Source organism: Halichoeres trimaculatus, unplaced genomic scaffold (genome assembly GCF_033239565.1).
Source record: "Halichoeres trimaculatus isolate MK-OKI-2021-1 unplaced genomic scaffold, fHalTri1.1 fHalTri1_scaffold_8, whole genome shotgun sequence".
Taxonomy (NCBI): domain Eukaryota; kingdom Metazoa; phylum Chordata; class Actinopteri; order Labriformes; family Labridae; genus Halichoeres; species Halichoeres trimaculatus.
Window position 1 is genome coordinate 30084687 of NW_027437186.1, and position 21814 is coordinate 30106500.

General features: G+C 38.2%; 1 protein-coding gene across 1 annotated transcript in view; it reads right to left on the reverse strand.

Annotated features, from left to right (window-relative positions):
- Positions 1–18772, reverse strand: part of lmbrd1 (LMBR1 domain containing 1) — a 75894-nt gene extending 57122 nt beyond the window's left edge. Inside the window, exons 1-3 of the mRNA XM_074676567.1 lie at positions 18632–18772; positions 16048–16224; positions 14897–14960 (exon numbers count right to left, since the gene is read on the reverse strand). Coding sequence (XP_074532668.1) covers positions 14897–14960; positions 16048–16224; positions 18632–18697 — 307 coding nt within the window. The 5' untranslated portion in view covers positions 18698–18772. The remainder of the gene's footprint in view (positions 1–14896; positions 14961–16047; positions 16225–18631) is intronic.
- Positions 18773–21814: the final 3042 nt, after the last annotated feature.

A 21814-nucleotide genomic window follows, 5' to 3' on the forward strand; every position in this document is an offset into this window, starting at 1 on the left:
AGTGACATATCAGGCCACAGGGTCATGCATTTGAGGAGCGATGTCTCTAATCCTTTCAAACTAACAGCCCTCTTTGTGTTAAAGCCTGCTTGTGGACCGGTTGCATCAGGAGGAGCTTTAACAGTGAGGACTTGTGGGTTGCACAGCAGACTTTCAGGCCCAGCAGGTAGTAAAAAAATGACATGTTTTGAAAAATGAAGCTAATTATTTCATGAGAGCTCCATTAAGCAATGAAGGGCCACTCTGTAGAGCTTTACATGTGTGGATTTAAAAGTTGTGTAATTGGTTTGTTAAGCCAAGTACCGTGTTGTGTAGTGAGGACAGTACTGTGAAACAGAGGAGACAAAGAGCCCCGCATGAAGCTGGTTATAGTTTCATAAATGAAAAAAATATGCAAATGATACCTACCTTCCTCAGTTTTATGCTGTACTACAGGTTCTCAGTTTGTTCTTGTCTTCAGCTGTTCACTAACTAATCATATCTTTAAAAGAAACCATGCATGTGCAAGAGCTAAAGCATCTTTTGAGGAAGAAATTCAGATCCCTGAGTGTTTCTGATTCTTTACAGACAATCATAAAAGTGTTTTCATAAAAATAATCATGATTGGCTCATTTGTGTTATTTGTACTATTTATTTTAACACAGAATGATGGGGGTTGTTTGTTTTTGGACACTTGAGTCAGCCAATAGAGTTTAATAATAACAATCACAGATTATAAGACGTACTTTTCTTCTGAATGATCAAATGTTTGATAGTTTGTTGTTGTGCTTCTAGTTGGGATAACAAGCGTCCTAAAATAAGACTTTATCAACCACTTACAATCAAAACTCACATCTTAGCAGACCTAACGTTTTTATTTACAAAGTAATTCCTGAGTAAAACAAAATTCTGAAATGAATTACGTTCAAACATTGTGAATGTTTTCTATTAAGAGCACAAACAAAACAAAAGTATATCTAATAACGTCTAAACTACATTTTGGACTGTGCAGTGGCTACTTGTATAAAGCTAAAGCTCTGCACATTCTGAAAAAACTGAAGAACTCTTACAGCTGACGTCTTCAAATGAACAGATTTATCGTGATGTGAAAATGTGAGCATTCTAAAAACACATTAGAGGACACAAGTCTAGGTCAAAGTTATAAAATGGTGCAGAAAAGGCTAAATTGGCACACAAGAAAGAAGAAATACCTGGGGCTACAATTGTAGTCTGCAGGTCAAAATAGTCTGAATATGAAAAACAATCCTGATAAAATCCAGATCCTGATTCTGACATAGAAAAATCCTGTTATATATTCCCATATTGCCCCCTAATGGAGAACATTTTCCCAGGTCAGAAGCAGTTTGCTGATATCTAGTAGCATGCAACACTGCAGAAAACTGACCTGTTTTCATCTGGTGTTAAGATACAAGTGAGGGACAAGTGAGGTTGATTTCATCAGTCTGCAATGATGGCACAAGGGTATGTGACCACACTTAAGCCCCGTTTCCACCAAGTAGTCCGGTTTAGGTCAGTACAGGTTGGTACGGGTTGGCTCGGTTAAGCTTGGTACTGTTTGCGTTTCCACAGCCAACCGTACTCCCTCGTGGGAGGCAGCGTGCAAGCTGGATGCTGTAGCCGCATCAGTAACATAATACTGTGATGCCATAACAGCCCAACACAGTGTACCCTGCTAATATATCCAACGAAGAAGAAAACACAACACAGTAAACAAAGACCAATGGTGGAAGACATCCAGCATTTCGTCTTCTTTGTGATTGGCATGTGGCTCTTTGGTACGAAGTGTAATCGAGCTTTGTTTCAGAAAAGTCTGTAGGCCGCCAGGAGAAATGCAGCTGCTGTCACATGGTAAGTGACGATTCTTTTGACCAATCAACGGTCTGTAGTGTTGTAGCTCCACCTTCCGAGATTGGATCGGTATAGTCTGGCACCCCTATGGAAGTGTCCCAGAAAGTGTGGCGGCTCGTCTCAGTTATTTGGGGATCTGTCCCAGGATTAGTCAGTGGAAACGCTGTAAAATGCGTGCTGTACCAAGACGAACAGATTTGAACCACTTGGTGCAAACGGGGCTTAAGTGACAAAGAGAAGACACAGTAAACAAATAGGGCATTGATATGTTACTTTCACTGTTAATAAATATTACAGTCAAAGCTGCTGGCCCTTGGTTATTTCACAAAATCAAGTGTGTCCTTCTTTGTAAAAAGTTTAGACACCTCTGGTCTGTAGGGTAACATAAAGTAGGAAAAACACATTTGGTTCTGTTTTGACATCAGGAAAGTCAAAGTTTATTTAAAATTAATTGAGAACTGATTATGAGGACTCATAAAATTTGCATCCCTAATTCTAACTAATTACCAATCTGGTATATAACAGCACTTCAGGCAAAGGTCACTAATCAGGTAATCATCAGCTGACCACTCGGAGAGGAAACTTCACCTGCCCTAGAAAGTAATTGAGTTCACTGAGTCAGTGACCTTACAGACTGGATTCACGTTACCACCTGGTCCACTGTGAAATAAAACCCCCTGCACTCTGTTCTGAACCTGTCTTGTTTGGTTTTTCCTGTATAGGCACCTTATTTTGGAGAAGAGAATGGCTCTCAGATGCATTAGAAATTCATAGAGTGGAGGTGAGGAAAAAACACTTAAATAGAGAGATGCTATTTCAAGCTGGGGGCTTCTCTTTCTCCAGAAATGAATGATGTCAAAGACAGCCAAGACGACCAAAAATAACTCAAGAGAAAGAGGCACATCACCAAGATGTGCTCAGCAGCAGGGTGAAAAAGCTCGATACCTCCTTGAGGTGATAATGTGAAATATTAGCTGCGGAACTAGCTACATCGAATCCTCTGAAAAAAAGAAAGAAAAAAACAGAGTTTTGTGTGTTTTTAACCCTCAATGTAAAGTCAAACAAAGCTGATACACAGAATGAATTCAGCGATGGATTCAGGCAAGAAACAAGATATAATCACACGCTGTAAGCAATGCCATTAAAATGATCAACAACACTAGTAATATAAATTGAAAACCTGCTCCTGATTAACATTTAATCCATAACATCTGACAGTACCACATTGCATCTGTAGAGTACATGTGTAGAGCAAATGTTCCATATCAGTCAAGGATGCATAGCCTGAGGCAAACAATAACATGCCCCCTGTGAAATGGGCTGTGTTTCACCAAAAGCTTCCTCTTCTGTTGACGAACGAATGTCACTGTGCTTTTTTCACCAGCTGTGATTGTGACAGGGCATTACTTTCAATGAACACACGCTTATTGCCCCGCTAAGGTATCTATTTACAGTCATTTACAGGCAGACAATCTGAGCTCAGGATGATGCCGTCAGCCAACAAATGCAAGCCATGCACGGTATGCAGCCACTGGCATATGCTTGTGGGTTTAAGGAATGGGTGGAATTAATCATAACACCATGAATATTAACACACTGAGAGAATAGGTCATACTGCATTACCATGGATCATCCATTACTCTCTAAGCACATCTTCCAGCAGGAAGAATGCCTGACCAGGGATAAAAGTTTGCACATTCATCCCCATGACAGAGAGGAGAGGACTAAATAATTAAATGTCCTTCCTTAACCCTTTATATAGCTCCAGTGTTCATCCAATTTTCCTAGAGGAGGGGCTCTATGATTAAAATATTTTGGGGGATTGATGGAAGAGGTGGCATGAAAACTCTGGTCTGCAAATGGGAGCACCAGCTGGGGAAACAATGCCAGGACGTCAACACAAGCAATAGTTATGCCTCATTATGTTGTCATAATTATTTTTGGCACTATGTGAGGATTATAACTATTAGCAACTATCAATCCAGGCTGTTGTGCTCCCAGCAACATTTGTAGCTAAATGAAAACATTTGACATTACTTCTCACCTTGCTGCTCATCATGAGGGCACCGGCACCTGGACTCTTGTACTTTGTAATGCAATAATTTATGTGAAGGCTACATGCAGTGATTTCTTGCAGAAACAGAGTCTCTGACAAAAGGCTCCAGGGACGGATGAAAATACCTGTCTGGACCAACACTTTCTGAAAGCTTTGACACTTGGAGCTTGCACTCTCATATCCTGTAAACATCAGGGGAGGCAGAGGCACCATATTTTCGGAGGGGAGGCAAACATGGGATGAAATACAGGAGAAAATATGAGTTGAAGTTGGCAGGTGGTTTGAAGGACATCTGTGTCACTCTGTTCAAACAGATGCAAAACAAAGTAGACTTGATATGCTGAAAAAAGCATCAAGGCTGGCTGTTCACTCCTGTTGAAGTCACTCCTAATGTCTTTTATGCAGCTTTATAATTCATAAAGTGTTCTGTTATGAAGGATGACAAATATTTACACCCTTTAATTAATCATTTCATTATTAGAAGTACTTACAAACGTGTGACTGAAATTACCCCATCTTTAATAACTCCAGAGTATTTCAGTCTGTGGATTAAGAGGATGTAGTTTCTGTTTTTACATTTTTGTGCATGCACAGGGGAAAACAACAACATTGATGAATTTGTATCTGTGAATTATTGTTTTTAACACCAAATTATAGGTTAGCGAAAACCTTTTTGTGTGTCCTAAGTCACCACTTTCTCTACGAGTTAAAGTACAACATTAAAAAAAACAATTAAGCCATCCAAACACTTTCCAGATGCCAGTGGATTAAAAACTAAATAAAGCTAAAAGACCCTGAACACATGAACACATCTTTAAAGCTCAATTAGAAATACTTTTTTTTCATCATCAAGTATTTCTAATTGAGCTTTAAAGACACACTAGAAAAATAAGGCTTATAAAAGGTATTCTGTTTTTTTTATGTTTAAATACAGGCAGTCTCTGTTGAGACCCCCCCATCCCTCTTTTCTCAATGTTGTCAAGTGTTTTACTCAAGATGGATCAATACAGTGGTTCACAAAGTGGTCATGATATGCCTTCCAAAATCAAAAAGTATTGACAGCTGCATATTTCATCCATTGCTGTAAAATTATAAACAAAAAACAAGGGTTGGAGATCCCTGTTGCAAAGCCCTGAGGCTAAATTTCTGTTAATCAACTCAAGTATCTGTTTGTTTGTTTTGGGATTGGACTTAAAGCCAAGATAGACCAGATGTGTCTCTGGTGCGGCTCCTCTCCATCATGGCACAGGATCTGATAGGTTTCTGTTCAAGTCAACATGTCAACTCACACTGGACCCGCTCTGTTCGGTTCAGGCTGCGTCCTTGCTCTGATTTGCTAGTTTGGCCTGATGTTAGAACAGTGACATGTCAATTAAAAAAACGCAGATCAAGCTGGACAGGAAGTCGTGCATGGAGACCACCAGAAAGTACCCTGTTACTTTCAAAACAAAAAAAAAAACATGTCAAAACTAGATCATCATTTAACTTTGCTATAACAACAAACCACCATATTAAGCAGAGCCTGCCAAGTAGTCAACAGGTTCGAGGTTTAACTATCCTACATGTACGAGGAGACGATCATCACTGGAGTGAAAATCCAGGGAACTCACTGGTCTCTTGATTTAAGCTGTCTGGCAGTCCTGCAACATGCCAGACTGAACACACAACCGGTTTTAGCAACGCAAGCAAAATATTATTGAATATAAAATAGTTATTCTTCCTCCAGCTGTCAGATTGAGTCATGCTGAGTTTAGTGTACATCTCCGATATCTTGAACTGTAAGGTTGACCAATATAATAACGAGACTGCAGTAATTACTGAGCATCGCTTCAGATTTTAAAGATACTGCATAACAAAAACATAATCTGTATAAACACTAAAACAAAAAAAAAAAAAGAAAAAAAAAAAAAAGGAAAAGTTGTTCAAATGGAAATTCTGACCTTTATCTGTGCCTACTGTCAACAGCAACAACAGGTCCACCTTTTATTCAAAGCCAGACTTAATTCTGCTTAATTCTGCTTAACTCTCTGCCTTAACCTGATCAAATCAACAAGTCGTAAAAATCTTCTTTACACACAGTTGTCATAATTAAGGAATTAGGGATGTGAACAACACTTGGTGGGGGTCAGCGGGTTTTCACACTGCATTGGTTTCATTTTTCAGCACCATAGTTAGCTGCATGATGTGAAACTACAAGAAACACACGTTAGATGCCAATAAATCTCACATAGTTACAAAAGAAAGAGCCTGGAGTCGTATTCTACTGCTTTATTTCGTTTCATTTAACCATGCTGAGGCTTTGGGTCTGAGAAAAAAAATACCTTAAGTAGGACAAATGGACTCCACAGGGCTCTTTGTCCATTGTTCCAGGAAGTGGGGAACATTGATTCCAAAGTCATAAATAGCGAGCTGATGTGGAAGAACTTCTTTGGAGAAAGGCTATCTTTATGTATCAAATTATCAAATGGGCCCTGACCCAGAAGACAGGTGTGTGCTCAGTATGGCTTCATTGAGCATAACCTCCCTTGAAGGGAGATCACATAATACCCTTTTCTTTTGTTTCGCATGATGTAGAATACCATTTACATGCAGATACACAGCAGATATTAATAACAGCCTCAAGAGAAATATCTGAAGATTCTGTTTTCACACAGCAAATCAATGATATAAATGTGTGGGATTTGCAGTTATCACTGCTCACAGCCAGGCCGAACAAACATCATTCACTCCTATTCTGTGGTATTATTGCATTTGTGAAGCAAGCAGGGAGGATGTCGAACTATTAACCTGCACACATGCTCACACATCAGTGTTTCTGATATATTTCTTTTAAAGTGTGCAGAGCAGGCTGTGTAGTCATTTTTTAATATAATGAGCTGACTTGAATGTGAAACTGAATGCATATGAGAAAAGAAAAGTGGCTGCATTCTTAGTTTTCCTCTGTTCTGTAAATCCTCTTATTGGCACAGTAATGGGGACGTTTATCATCAAGCGATGACATTTATGCATTATTTGTCAAAAAGAGCGTTTGAAAAGCTAGACATAGAGGGGTTATTTTTATCCTTCTGGCAGGCTAACTGTCAATGAAACAACAATCAACATATGATATGATGGATTTTCTGCATCAGTGGGAGACTTTTGTTATATCTGACATAACAGACTGTCTATGGTTGCTTTAGAAGACAGGCAGCTTTATAATGAATAAGAAGTGTGGTTATTGAATTTATAGGATGTCTTTGAAATTAGTGATGAGAAAGTAAGAGTTCAAGAGTGACAATATGCTCAAGTTTTCAAGGATAAAGATTCTGTTTCCCCTGAGCACGATTACCCACCATTGTAAAAGTGTGACTCTTCCCAAGACATTCATTTTTTTGCACAGATCTCTCCGTAATAAGATATTATATGTAATATTCCTTTTTTGTTTAAAGTGACGAGGAAATATTTTATTTGTAGTTATGTAATGCCATAGTTTGAAGCGTGCCAACAAGCTGCATGAGGGTTGTAATGCACATCATCACAAACAGCTTAACAGGTGTTTCAGCCTGTGCTCTATCACTATCCCATTTAGCTTTCTCCTGCTCTCCTATCCTTTTTCTTCCAGCCAATCCAGCTTCTGTGTCCACCATGACTACAAAGTCTGGAGAAAAGCATTCACTGATTTGCAGTAAAGTTATGATCATTACTGCCACAAAAAAAAGTCTGGAAGTCACTTAAGAATGTGTTTGACACAAGGTACGATTCAGCAAAGGTAGATGCCAGCAGGGGTGGTTCCAATTCAATAAATCAAAAGATTGATGAATAAAACAACTAGAAAAGCACTCAGACAGCGCAGACCTCCACCAAGCATATTGTGATTGTCAACACTTTAGTCCTACTTTAATGTTATACGCCCTTTCAACAGACTGTCTGCAACAATTTGGTGTTAGTTGCAGGTTTGTATGATAATTTGTTACCTAACAGTGTTGAAAATTATGATGACCCAGTCCATATTTCATATTCGAGATCTTAGTATCCAGAATATTGCCAGGATCTGGATCATACTTTAACATCTGTCAGAAATTATCATGACCTTGTCTTGTATTATTTTGCTAAGCTATCTGACCATTAATCGTGGATTTATATATTCATATGGTGAAAACAGCCCTATCTCGCAATAATAAAGAATCCTTAAAAAAAAGTCCTGGATCCAGACAGTGATCTGGATCACCTCCAAAATTTAAACACTCCTTCCTCATCCCATTTTGAACATTTCCTGGAAATTTCATCAAGATCCGTGGGCTACTTTTTGAGTTGTGTTGTTCACGGACAAACTCCCAAAAACACAACATGCTTGGCGGAGGTACAAGTCACACTGGTATCCAGCTCAAATCCTGGTTTTAGGAATGCGGTGCTGACTAAAAGTTTTTAAAATCTTGAAAAACCTGAAGCCCTGTTTTGATTTTTCAGAGTTTGACAAAGGTAGAAGTGAAGACATGTGGGTTGGGCATCTTGCACGCTGGAAATAATAAGTCCCTTTTGTTCCTCTTGCACACTAGACAATGTTCACATCACTAAATGCCTCTTTGTGGTGCACAGAGCTGCCCTCTGAAATAAAACTTCAATTTATCAAGGTTTTTTACTCAAAGCTCTTAAAGAAGCACTAGTCTGCCACTTCCCCAAAAAATTCTGTGAGTACATGAAACTGGACAAGAATCACAGACACAAAGAAAGCATTTGCAGGGTATTTACAAGGATGTTGCATTCTCGCAACCTTCTTCTACAAATGGCGTTAAAAATGGCACAGAGAAAGCCGATGATTTATTCAAAGGGCCCAGGGGTATTTTGCCCTGTTGCTTAAGGGTCTTATGCACCACTGCTTTGAAGTACTGAGCAGTCCGAGGAAATGAATAAATGGACAGAGGCTGAAGATTGAAAGGCTAGGCTTTCAAACTGAGGGTTCATCAAGGATCACAAAAAGCTATTTGAGCTCTAAAAGGAAGTGGGTGTCTAAGTTACATCCTGCTCCTCTTCTGTCAAGTTGACGGTACATTTTATATCCTATCCTGAGCCAAATTTGTGAAAACTGCAAAGTTACATTTATCTTTGACAGGTAACTTTATACTTGGTGTTGCATGATGATAAAATCCTTCAGTCTTAAAGCGCACTTATGTGTCTGAGATGTTGCATAACTGAAATGCATTTACTTGACCTACTTCTGATGGTGCTTATGTTTACTGTTGCTACCATGAGTAAGTGCCTTGAAAAGAGGAATGTGAAAATATGGATTCAATCAAACTAACAACTCAATTAAACTGCAAACGTATTAACAATGGCAGTGTACTTTATAATAATTACGACACTATGATGACAGTGTTTGTTATCCTCCACAAGGTAATTATACAGCAGGAAAGTGGATTCAAAACAGCTGCAGAAATATTGACAATGTTAAATATAGGTGTGATTTAACACATGTGCAGGGAGAAATCTGCATTTTTCTGAAACAGCAACTGATGACACATGACAGCTATTCAAGCAATCAAATCATTTGAAACATCAACATTATAATAAAGAGGTTTTTTTAAAAATCAATAGACATGCACATACCTATTAAGTGTGATTACAGCTGAATACAAACCAATGTCAGAAAAAAACACAGAAGATGTGAGAAAAACAGGGAATCAGTACATCAACCTTGTAATTATTGTACTTGTGAGGAGACGAGTGGACAGCGTTGAAGAGTAGCTGCAACTTTAAGGTTTTATCTGTAAGCAAAGTGGGAATGCAACGCATGGAGCTTGGTCTCCACCTACTGGCAAATGAAAAACCCAATGGCCCTGAAAATACAGAAGATGTGGTCTCTAGCTCTTGATAAATAAAAAAAGCAACAGCACAGTAAAATAATATGCAGCCTCAAATTAGATTTATGGTATTTTTAAAATGAGTTCACAACAAAGTATGACTTCGCTTAGCCTCAATGCACACTCCTTTTATTCTTTCATAACTGCAGGGACATAAAGTCACACAGAATGTTTCACAAATCCCATTTGACTTTCAAAAAACACTGCACTGTCTGCAACATATTAGGCTTTAAATAAACATTCTTTTAAGTGTTTCACTTGCAGTAGCCTTAACATTTAATCAGCAAAACTCAGAATACATTACTAATATAAAACCACCATCCAAAAGATGAGTTATAGCACATTAGAGTGACCCTAAATTGTACCTTAAGACATGAGGAATCTGCCCTATTTCTAAGGATCATTTCCTCCAAAACATGTCCAGCGCCTGAGACATGGAGCATAGATCACGGCTGCAAGGCGGTTGTTTTTGCATTTCAGGCAGCATATTATGCACTCAAACCTTCTTATCAACAGCTAAAGGTTGCAAGACCACAACAAATTTGCAAGCAGATCATTCTGCACCACACACTCCCAGAGCTATGATGACATGCATACCTGCCTGAGGCAAGCATCAAAATCATTCAAGCTTCTCGATAAACTCTCCAATAATTCCTAGAGTAAAGACTCTTGATGCATATGGTTATCAGCTGGATAAGTGAAATTCCTCTATTCTGTAATTGGTCCAATGATAGTGGGATACAGTTCAAAGGGTGTAGCATGACTTGCAGAAAACCTTCAGTCAAGACAATCAGAGATTTTCCCCAAAATAAGATTCTCTGACATGTTCTTAACAGACAGTCTGTTTCTGAATCAACTTTCTGCTTTAACTTCCCTGTGTGACATATTTCTGGGGTGTTAATGTTGCCCTATCAACATGTTGTCTGAGCAGATTGGCCAATTAATGAAACATGACAGAGCACAGCCTGCATTCAAGACTGAAATTAAATAATTATTTTTTTAAGCATCTATTCAAAGAAGTTCAGAGTGCTGTGCATGAAATCGTATTTCTGGGTCCTGAGGTAAATAAACTTTGTCTCATTGAATGCTCGATACGCTTTCAGAGTTCTTGGTCCATGAAAGGCAATTTTCTGATGTCACCTCACCAGTGGAAGAGGTTTCTTTGATTGGGCTGTCTGGGAAAGGAGACAGCTTGTCTTCCTTGCATTTGGCATTTCTGAACAGACGGTACATAACAGTGTAGCTGACAGGCACTTTAAGCCAGCATCTGTTCGAAAACGTGTGATCTAGTGTCTCTGGTATGACTGGATTTGCCATCGTCAAAGACAACAAACTTGTGTTATCGCCTAATATGACAATCAACAAGATATTTCAGTGGCACTAATAGCTTTGAGTTGGCAATTTATCAGACAAACAGCCTGGATACTGTCTTCATGAATTGCAACCATGCACAAAAACTAGAATTATGGAGTGATCCATGGGGACTGGAGCTGCCCTCCACAGAACAACAGAGCAGAACAACATGCCAAAGTCAAATAGAAACAAAAGTGTGAGGGAAATTTTACTAAAAGCTCATCGTGACAATTGGGTCAAAGGAAACATGTCAAGACTAGCTAGGCAAGAACAAAAAGAAAAAAAGAACAGTTTTTCTTGTCAACACTGTATTGGTTGGTTTGTTTTCAGAGTAAAACAGGGAAGAGAGCACAAGCCTTGGCATAATTGCTCGCATGAAAACAAAGCTTTGGCAATACAGACAATTAAGCAAATAAAAGCAAAATGGCTTTTTTAATTAACTTTTATGAGCTTGTTGTTGATTCACCTTAGCTTCAAAATGGCCAAAGAGCAGCTTTAGCAACAAAAGTCCCAAAACTGATGCCAAAAGTCCCTAATTTCCCAAAAGATGGCAACACAAATGAGTTCACTTTATTTATAAACCTTTTCACAACGCTTCCTTTTGCATGAGAAGCTAAGGTTGAACCAATTCCATAAACAATGGCTCAATTTTATCCAACAGTCCCAATAAAGCACGACACTGAGCTAGCATACAAATAACTCTAATCCCTTTAAGGGGATGCTGTCATTTTGAATACAATCAAATCAGTTAGCAACAAGCTAAAATGCCTTTAAAAAGCTTCACTTATTAGTTTATGCTAAGACTAAAATTGGGATACGGTGAACTGGTCTGACAAAGACTAAACAGCTCTTTTAAGGTTCATTGCACAGTCAGGTGTTGTCGTCATTCTCTGTAATTAAACTTCAAGTCATATTGAAGCTAGACAGAGATATGCTGGAATTACACCAGACCAACTTATTTTAGAATACTATAAATAAGATAATAGAAGCACAGAACAATTTTCTATCAAGCAAGTCTGTGCATGACAGAATAAATGGACTTGTACTTATACAGTGCTATCTTGATTTTCCAACCACTTAAAGCACTTTATACTGCTACAGACATTCCCCCATTCACACACATTCACAAAAGGAAAAGACTGCTACAGTAAGGCACCATCAGGAATAGCTATTTTATCAGTTTCAGGCTCAGTGTCTTGGCATTTTGGCGTGGGATAGAAGATGACCCATGGCCACCTCATGTAAAAATAGAAAACGTGCAGAGCAACCTCAGCAAAACCATTAGCTTATCACAATTAGAAGTTTCTACAAACCAAACCTGCAATGAACTCACAAGAAGAGTATTTTCCTTATAACTGCTAAAACCCCCACTTTTATGATCTGTCCTATCACTTGTAAGACTCTTAAGCATTGTTCAACACACATGCAACATCCAAGCGTGCAACATATTAATGTAAAATGAGATCAACTGTAAGCCATTGCACAAACATTAAAGGGTCTGACAAAATGAAACAGAATAAATAACTGTTATAAACATTAACATATGCTGCATCAATGTATATCATATATCAGAAAATGCAAGATTATACAGATATTCATAAATGCATTATTCATGAACGTTTCCATTACTGAAAACATATAAGACCAATTTCTCAAGACAGTCAAAGCAAAATGTTAATACAGCAGACCAGACAAGAAATGCATGTGATTAGTCTGACGGGATGAGTAAATGTGATACTGCTCATCAGTAATACGGGGTCATATGTATTAATGAGACTAATATGGGCAGACGTATAATGGTTAGGCAGATCCATTCACTTTATATTCATCAATAAAACATTTCTGCAAAATCAAAATGTAACAGAGAATTCATTTTAGTCTACACTATAATTGACTAATATAAGATCCCTACCGTTTGACAAATTCCATTCATTTTGATAATTGTGGAGGGGAAGTGACAGCTTACACTTTAAATGTTGGATATCGCTGTCTGGTGCATCTGATGGAAAATAAACTGTTCTGTCCATCCATTTACAGAACCTTGCAAAAAGGATGTTTCATATTCATTTTTTCACTGTGGTGCCAAGTTAATTGCATGCCGAGTACAAACTAAGCAAAAGCCTTATTTTGCCTGTCTAGTTATACGAATAAATTTTATACTTTATATTTTAAAGACTGAGATTGTTCCTAAATCATCAGGCTTTAATGCAAATATCTATTCAGCCAATAACAGTACAGCAACTTTAAGGCATGTAGACATGGGGAAGACGACCTGCTGAAGTTCAAAGTGGGCATCAGAATGGAGAACACAGGTGATTCAAGGGACTTTGATGGTCACTGGTTGTTTGTCTGAGTGTTACACAAACTGCTGATCTACTGGGATATTCACACACAACTATCTCTAGAGTTTACAAAGAATGGCTGAAAAGAAAAATATTCAGTGAGCATCAGTTTCCTAGGAGAAAATGCCTTGTTGATGTCAGAGGTCATCAACAAAGGCAACAGGAAACAGGGTATTTAGGCTACAATTCACATAGGCTCACCAAAACTGGACATAGCAGATTGAACAATCTTGTCTGGTCTGATGAGTCTGGATTTTTGCACCACATTCAGATGGTAAGCTCAGAATTTAGAGTTAACAACATGAAAGAATGGATCCATCCTGCCTCGTATCAATACTTCAGGCTGCTGCTGGTGGTGTGATGGTGTGGGGGAGATTTTCTTGGCTAACTTTGGGCCCCTTAGCACCAGCTGAGGATGGTTTAAAGCAGGGCTGCAAGATATGGCCAAAATCCAATATCTTGATATTTATAGATATCTCGATATATACCCCAATATCCTGATTTCTGGGGGGGAGGGTGCGCGCAGAAAAGCGAAAGTGAAAGTTAAAAACATGTCGCGTTTGTTTCTCGTTGTGAATAGTTGGGAGATTATCATTCAGGCAGAAAAGCAAACCCAAATAAGCAACTACTGCACTCTTGAAAACAAGCCTCAGGAACCCACAACGACAGCGACTACAACGTGTAGGCGACTTTCTTCTCTCCTCTCCTAATACCAAAACTCGCACGCACAGTCAAATTTTTCTAGGTGGGCGGGGGGAGTGTGGTGCTTGCCGTGAGAGGAGCATCGGTTCAGCACTAGAGTGAAACGAGCGAATCACCAAAGAGATTTACGTTGTGAAGTCTGAAAACATTAGCGTGACTGTTTGTACTCAGTGGTTGCGATATAGTCATTTATGTATCTCACGTGCAAAAACCCGCGATACATCGAGTATATTCGATATATCCCCCAGCCCTAGTTTAAAGTCCACAGCTTACCTTGGTATTGTTGCTCTGATATGCTCCATGATACAAATCATCTCAGACTGGTTTCTTATACAAGACATTGAGTTCACTGTACTCCAATGGCATCCACAGTCACCACATTTGGGATGTGGTGAAATGGGTAATTCTCACAATGGATGCTTGGTTGACAGATCTGCAGCAACTGTGTGAAGCTATCATGTCAATACAGATTAGAAACTCTGAGAAACGTTTCCAGCACCTCTCTGACTCCATACCACAAAGAATCAAGCAGTTCTGAGGTCATAAGGAGGTCCAACCCAGTTCTCGCAAGATGTAAAGTGGCTGGTGAGTGTGGTTGAAATCCTAAGAATACAATGAAGCACACCCTTCACTGTTCAAAGCCTGGCTCAGCTCAGAACAAGTGTTTCAAGAACTTAACTGCCGCTTCAAATAATTCTGTGTACTAACTGAATTCTTATTAACACTCTTTTAAACAGAAAAAAACAGCGTGCACTTACTGTAGTATCCATACAACACGGTGTCTTCAATTTGGCCTCTTGTCTCGTTGTTTGCTGCCCACTCCTGGATGAAACCCAAGGCAAAAATCCATGACAAAAGTTAGAGTTAGCGAAGGGAAAGAGCAAGTACAGAGATCAATAGGAAGATGCATCAGTTCAATTAATGATTGCTAAGAAGGAAAAATGAGGATAAAATAACATGTTTATTATATTGAACGCAGAGAGAAGTTGATCGTTTTTGTGATGAATAAACCTGAGACCCTGTGAAAGGTGAGGTCAAGCCAAACAGCACAAATATATGGCACCAACAAAGCTCCAGCAGCTCTTTTTAGCTGCTTCTTAAAAACTGAATTGAGCTGTTAAAGGGAAGGATGCAAAACCTGACAAGTAAGAGAGGAATCACTCAGAGCCCTCAGACTTTTCTCCATAATCTATTTTTATCCATGCATAGCAAACGTTTCGAATACTGTCCGTCTTAATAAGCTACGTTTAACATAAAAAAATGACAAATGAAAAGTAAAAGCTGCAAAAAAGATTAAAAGCCTGATATTTCTCTTTACAATGTAAGAGCCTGCACCATTGTCGTGATTTTCCCCTGCGCTCAGACATGTTCAGATGCCTTTTTTCCCATCAGAGGGAAGTACTGCCATCTCTTCATTTTCTGCATCCTCTTGTCAAACTTCAGAAGAAGTCACCACTTAAACCCCACTTGTTGCTAATTTATTCTTGTTTTTATCACAGGGTGTAATTATTAAGAGATCACAGAACAAAGAAATCATCACTTATCAAGTCAGAGGGATTATGTTGCTGATAAGTGCAGTCGTAGTTACGTGGCCTTGACTAAATTGTTCAATAACAATAACAAATACCACCTCATCCTGCCTGGGGCAACAAATTACCTGAATTTTGGGTATCAAAATCATTACACACTTTGCTAAATCTTCAAATAGATACAAATGCAATGACTTTGCAAAAAATAAAAAATAAATAGTAATAATGAGCCAAGAAATGCATTAAGCTCTTTAAATGGGCATAAAAAAGCATCCAGTTGATGTGGTTCTTTGAAAAGCAAAGATATAAGCTGCCTGAGGGAGGCAATTAACATTTTTTAAATAGATTTTAATGACGCTGTAATGTGAAGAGATACTCACCTTATAGGTGCCATTGGGGTACTTCATAAATGAAACAAGGAAGATATCCACTGGTAGGAGTGCAGATGTTATCAGAGCAATGGCCAGTGCACATATTGCTGTGATGGTTGAGACAACCTCGCTTTCCTGGCGACTTTGAAACTTTCGTATGTAGACCCAACAGAAAGCCAGAATTATCTGAAGGAGGGATAGACCAAAAAAACTGTGTAATAAGTAAAAACATTCACATTTTGTTATCTTATTTAGAATGCCTGTGATCAAATACCTCAAAGACTAAGCTCAATAACATTTGAAAGACAAAATAATGAAAAATTTAATAATTAAATGGAAAAAACACTAAGAAGACATGTACACATATAAAGTAATGTAATCTGATTAATACCCTGCAGCAATTTCTCTTTGTGTTTCACACTGATCATTGTTTTAGTGATATACTTGGTCGGATTCCACGCTGTGTTCATGATGTTCACCCTTAGGCTTAATCAGTGCAGCTTATAAACCCTAGATTCAGAGGATATAGATGTGTGTGTTGCTGACTTCCAAAAAGAAAACATTCAAACCAAACTGTTCACAACAAGAGGGGAATTATAAACTGAGAATAGCCTGACTGCAAGTGCTGTGAAAACAGCTGATCTGATTATATCATCACACTCCCTCCTCCCTCTTAAGTGTTTGAGTGAGAACACACTCTCTGGTATTGTTGAGATGAGAAGTGATGGTAATAACAGAAAATTGAGCAGAACTCATAGAAAACTATGCAGCTTTTTTTATCTCCCCAGTAATAATCGATGAAAAGGACAAAATATGAGCCTGCTGTTGCAACAGCAGGAACAACATTACACAAAGAGGCACAAAAAGGCCCTCAAAATGACAAGGTCATATTCCAGGCACACAGACAGTGAGAAGTGAGGACAATGCTAAAACTAGTCCCTCCAGATCAAGGGCTGCCATTCACAGACAGGATCAATTAAAGGCCCGTAGCCTTAAGCCTTCGGCTGCTTGTTTTGTCAGGTAATGACGCAGGCTTTGCATCCAAATAAGAGCCACTGAAAGGTTTGTTGAAATAAAAGGGCTGCGAGCGCCGAGTGGGGAAGCAGAGGAATTTATTGGCATCTAGCGATCCTTCTTGGCGGCTTCTGGTACAGCCATGTGACTCTGAATGACAGCTTGGGTAATGAGCACTGAAATAGGCAGCAGATTACCCAGTTAGACCACCAAGTTCAAAGCTTTGATTTAAATGGGGTGAAGTGAGGACAGTTGCAAAAGACACAGAACTTTAATCAGACAGAAAGGAGAAAGATGGCGATTTTCTTCTGTATTCGTACTTGGAGTTTCCTTCCCCAGAGGAATGCAGGACACGTTTGCAGCCACAAAATATCTCTTTAAACTGTATTTGAATTCATTAAAAACATACTAAGTTTAAATGTTTTTCTTTTATTCTAAAGTAACGTGACAAAGTCATTGTATTTTACTAATGCATGATGTTTGACATATGAAAAAGATGCATCTAATACATCAATGTGCTTTCATTTACAAATCTTTTGAGGTAGAAACTTCTGCACAACTCGTGACTCAAGCTACAATTTAAAAGGATTAAAAACATAACTGATTCTAATGTAATGTATTATGTAATAACTACTGTATTGCCAATATCCCAGGTCAACTTTTGTAGCCTTTGTTTGTCAGAAATTAAAGTGAAATAAATGCTGCAGCATGATAGTTTTAACATTGTAGTTAATGTACCAGGTGTTGTATCAAGTGGAGTTACCCTGTTTCCCTCCTGTAATAAAACATAACTGTAATATAATCCATATCCGTAGAGCAACGTGCTTACTGTCAAACAGTGAACTGCAATGTGACAACAAGTGAATGAATTCAAAGAATTCAAAATATGTTGTAACCTGCCCTAGTTGTTTCTGCTCTCTGGATTTAGGTCACCTGTATCACTTCATTCAATTCACATGTCATTGTTTACATTGTCAGACATAATAACCTGTGAATTGTCTTGACATTGGATGTAAGGTGATTTTTTTACCTATTGATCTAGTCAAAAGTAACAGGTCAAGACTACTGCTACCTGACTGTCTGAATGCTGACTAGTGAGCAAAAATAACATCATGTAACCTGTATCTTGTGGTGTAAAGCGTCCTCTGCTATATTTTTGGACTTAAACTACTTTACAAAAGCGTTTTTTAATCAAGTGTTAATGAAGATCCTGAGATGAAAGCTAACGTTACCTGGAGTTATCTACCTTAAGATGCTGGGGGAAAAAAAACGTGTGATGTAGGAATGCCTGTTACATTTTGACCTGAATTTTGTAACTGCAATTCCCAATAGAATAAAATACAGCTCTAAAGATGAACTTAATCCTTCACTGACCGCTTCCAACGGCACAAAAAGCCTAAGTGTGTCACGGCTAATGTTAGCTTAAATCCAAAGCCAATTTTGGCGTTAATACATCGTAGCCCTGTCGCGTCTGGTAGCGGTATAACCAGGCCACCACTTTAACGAATAAAATGTTCAAACTGATCACACGAAGCTCTTTTGGTTTAATGTATAAATATTCAAAGAAAAAACTGCTTACCAAAAGTATAAAGGTGAAAATAGACCACCCGAGCAAAGACTCGGAGAGGAACGACTGAGCCGCCATCTTCACTTCCTGCAATAACAAACCCACGTGCTTCACATGACGTCACCGCGTTGGAAAGAGAGCAGCAGCCGTGACGACTGTTGATCTGCTCCATGATCTGCAAGTACTGTATTTGGTGAATGATTACAGGAGTTTATAGCCTGTTGGGGTTTAAAAGTTTTACTATGGGGTTGACAGGACAAGAGAGGGAAACATTAACGCTGTTAAATTTATTGGAACATGGCTGCCTTACAATATAGTTATCAGCACTAATGAGATATGAAAAAGAACATCAGTATCAGCTGTTTCTAAAGTTCTAGTTTTAGATTCATCAGAGAAAAAAAAGAAGTAGTACTCTTGGACAAAAGAGGTTGTCTCAAAAGTGTATTCAACAGGTGGCAAACACAACCGCTGTGTAGAGAAAAACACAATCTTCATGAGGCAAGACAAAGTCATGGAGTCAAGTTTGACAATTAAATTTTTTAAAGCAATGCTGATGTGCCATTACTAAATGAGTGGTAGACCTTTTACAAGTTAATCTGCCTGTAGGTTGCATAGAGTAGTGTAAAACATAATAAGTGAAATAGGATTTTTGCTCTTTGATAGTATCATTCCACAATTTAAAACTTGAAATTTTCAGCTCCATCACAGAACAAAACCCCCAAGGTTCACTACTGCTGTGAAAAATGTCTTACAAACTAAACTAGTGACAGAGTGACAGAGGCTAAACACTTTTATCAATATCACTTTAATGATTTTTGTGGCTGCATAAGCATAATGATAAATTATAGCTATTGCACAATACATTGTACTTCTTATATTGTATTGAGTTATTATGTCTATTCTCGGATTGTATTTAGATATGGGTGTTTTTAAATTTTGGCTCTGGCAAAAGATTTAGTAGGATAGCTCTTGAGTAGTACAATTGATGTATATGTATTGTCAGGTGATAATAATTTATACTCTCCAAGCTGCGAAAGCATAAATGGTTACAACTTTGTCTGGCCTTTTGATAATGAGACAAATAAGCTGAGATCCTGAGAAATCAATCAGCTATACCCAAGTTACAGAGTAAATGAAGTCTATGAATGCATGTCTGCTTAGGGCTTCCATTGTATTTTGTGGGTTGAATCAAGCTTATGCAATGTTTCATGGTTTAAATCTAAAAATGAATTAAATTCCTCTTTAGTATTTTGTGCAGAAAAGTATCAAGCACCACACAAGAAAATGCTTTGTACAACTGAACTACATGGAAGTAGTTTTAGCTTCTGCAAAAGACAGAAATTCTTATGACAAGAATAGTGTTGATTAAATCTCTTATAAGCAGAACTCACACTCAGGCAATCTATTTCTGAAGCTTCAGAGTTGCAATAAAAGTATAAATATGTTTCTTAGAATCACAGTAAAGCACACTTGTACCTACATTCTCCTGCAGAGGGGAACACTGGGGCAGTGACTTCAATAATTATCAAGCACAGGGGCCCAGGCCAGCAAACAGAAAATGATATTAACCCTCTTAATCCAAATATTGCACTACAATGATGCTGAGAGTTTTCATTTTGCAAGACAACACGCCTGCTTTTAGATAAAGCTCTTTTTCCCCATATTTTTTTACGATCTCTTCTCTGGAAAGTACTGTATGTTTAACCCGAAAAGAGTGACGATAATTGCACATTTCCGAGGTTGGAGATTAGCTCTGACTCTGCTGTATTAATTAATGTTGTAATTACATTTGAGGCCAAAATTTATGACTTAATTTTTGTTACCATCTGTTTCATGCACAAACTTTAATCTGTGTTTTATGTGTGACATGTTTAATTAAATTTTCCACATAGGGGGTGAGGAATATTAAAAACCAATATTGATTTTTCTTCCACCTTTTATACACCGTAATGGCCTTGACAACATGACGATCAGCACTGTCAGATATCTCTGCTTGCGGTTCTTCTTTCATTACTAAACATTGGGGGAGGCAAGAACCCCTTAAAGCTGCGGCATGTTCTCATTTGAAGTATGAAAATGCATTAGCAGCATTAGCATTCAAATTTTTCCCCAAAAAACTTTTCAGAGGTTAAGCTTCTGTTTCATTCGACAGGGGATCCAAACTTACGCAGAGAGGGGATTTAAAACTTTCCAGACTCAGTGTGAGGTGTAAAAATCGGCTCATGTTTTCCGTGTTCAGAAATATTCCACCCAGGCACTTTCAGCATTTCTTAGACAATTTATCCCCCGCATGGTATTTGACTAGAAAGAATTGTCTTTCATTTCATTCTCACATTTTCACAGTTGTGAGTGCACAGTGTCAAGTGGAGCCTTCTCCATTTCTGGAGTATATTATCCTTTAAATTACAGCAGTCTAAGTGTGCGCAGTCATGCATCATCATGTCTGAAATTATTGAGATGAAATTAAATTATTAGCTGAGTAATTACTTCTGCGAGGGGGAACACTCAAACAGTCCACGGTGACATTGAAGCTGTAAAGTTTCTGAAAGTGAAAATAATACTTCTGTATATTGTGCTGAGGGAAATGAGTCTGTGACTCGATAATTAGAATGAAAAACCTACCCACCAGTTAATTAGCTGGTCAGTATTGGTAGGGACACTTTCTCATTCTCCTTGCTGGAATCAATAACCATATATCTGAACTTCATTTATTCCCCTGACTTTAAAATTTTAATTAAACTAATGTAATTCGCTCACTACCCATTATTCACTTGTGCAGGCAAGGTAGGTCTACTTAATTCATGCAACCTTTCAAAACTGCCTTTACCGTGCAGCTTGGCAACATGCCCTAATGGAAACCATGTACTCTATTAAAAAGGGCTTGCTGATAAAAGGTAAGAAATTGTCAAGATTTCTGTCCATCAAGGGATGATTAAAGGGTTAGATGACTTATATTTAATGAATGTATATGCTTCTTTTATCCATCTTTTATTCATCTTTTAATTTCATAACGCTAGTAGTCACCTGCAGGGGCTTCTACAAAAAACCTTCAGGCTATGATTATTCTGCTGCTGCTACATTACAGAGTCAAATTCATTTATTTTTTCCATGCACCTCAACTTGCTTTCAAACTCACACTGGCGAGCTGAATAGAAACTGCAGGAGTTGCTCCATATATATGTATATATATACAAT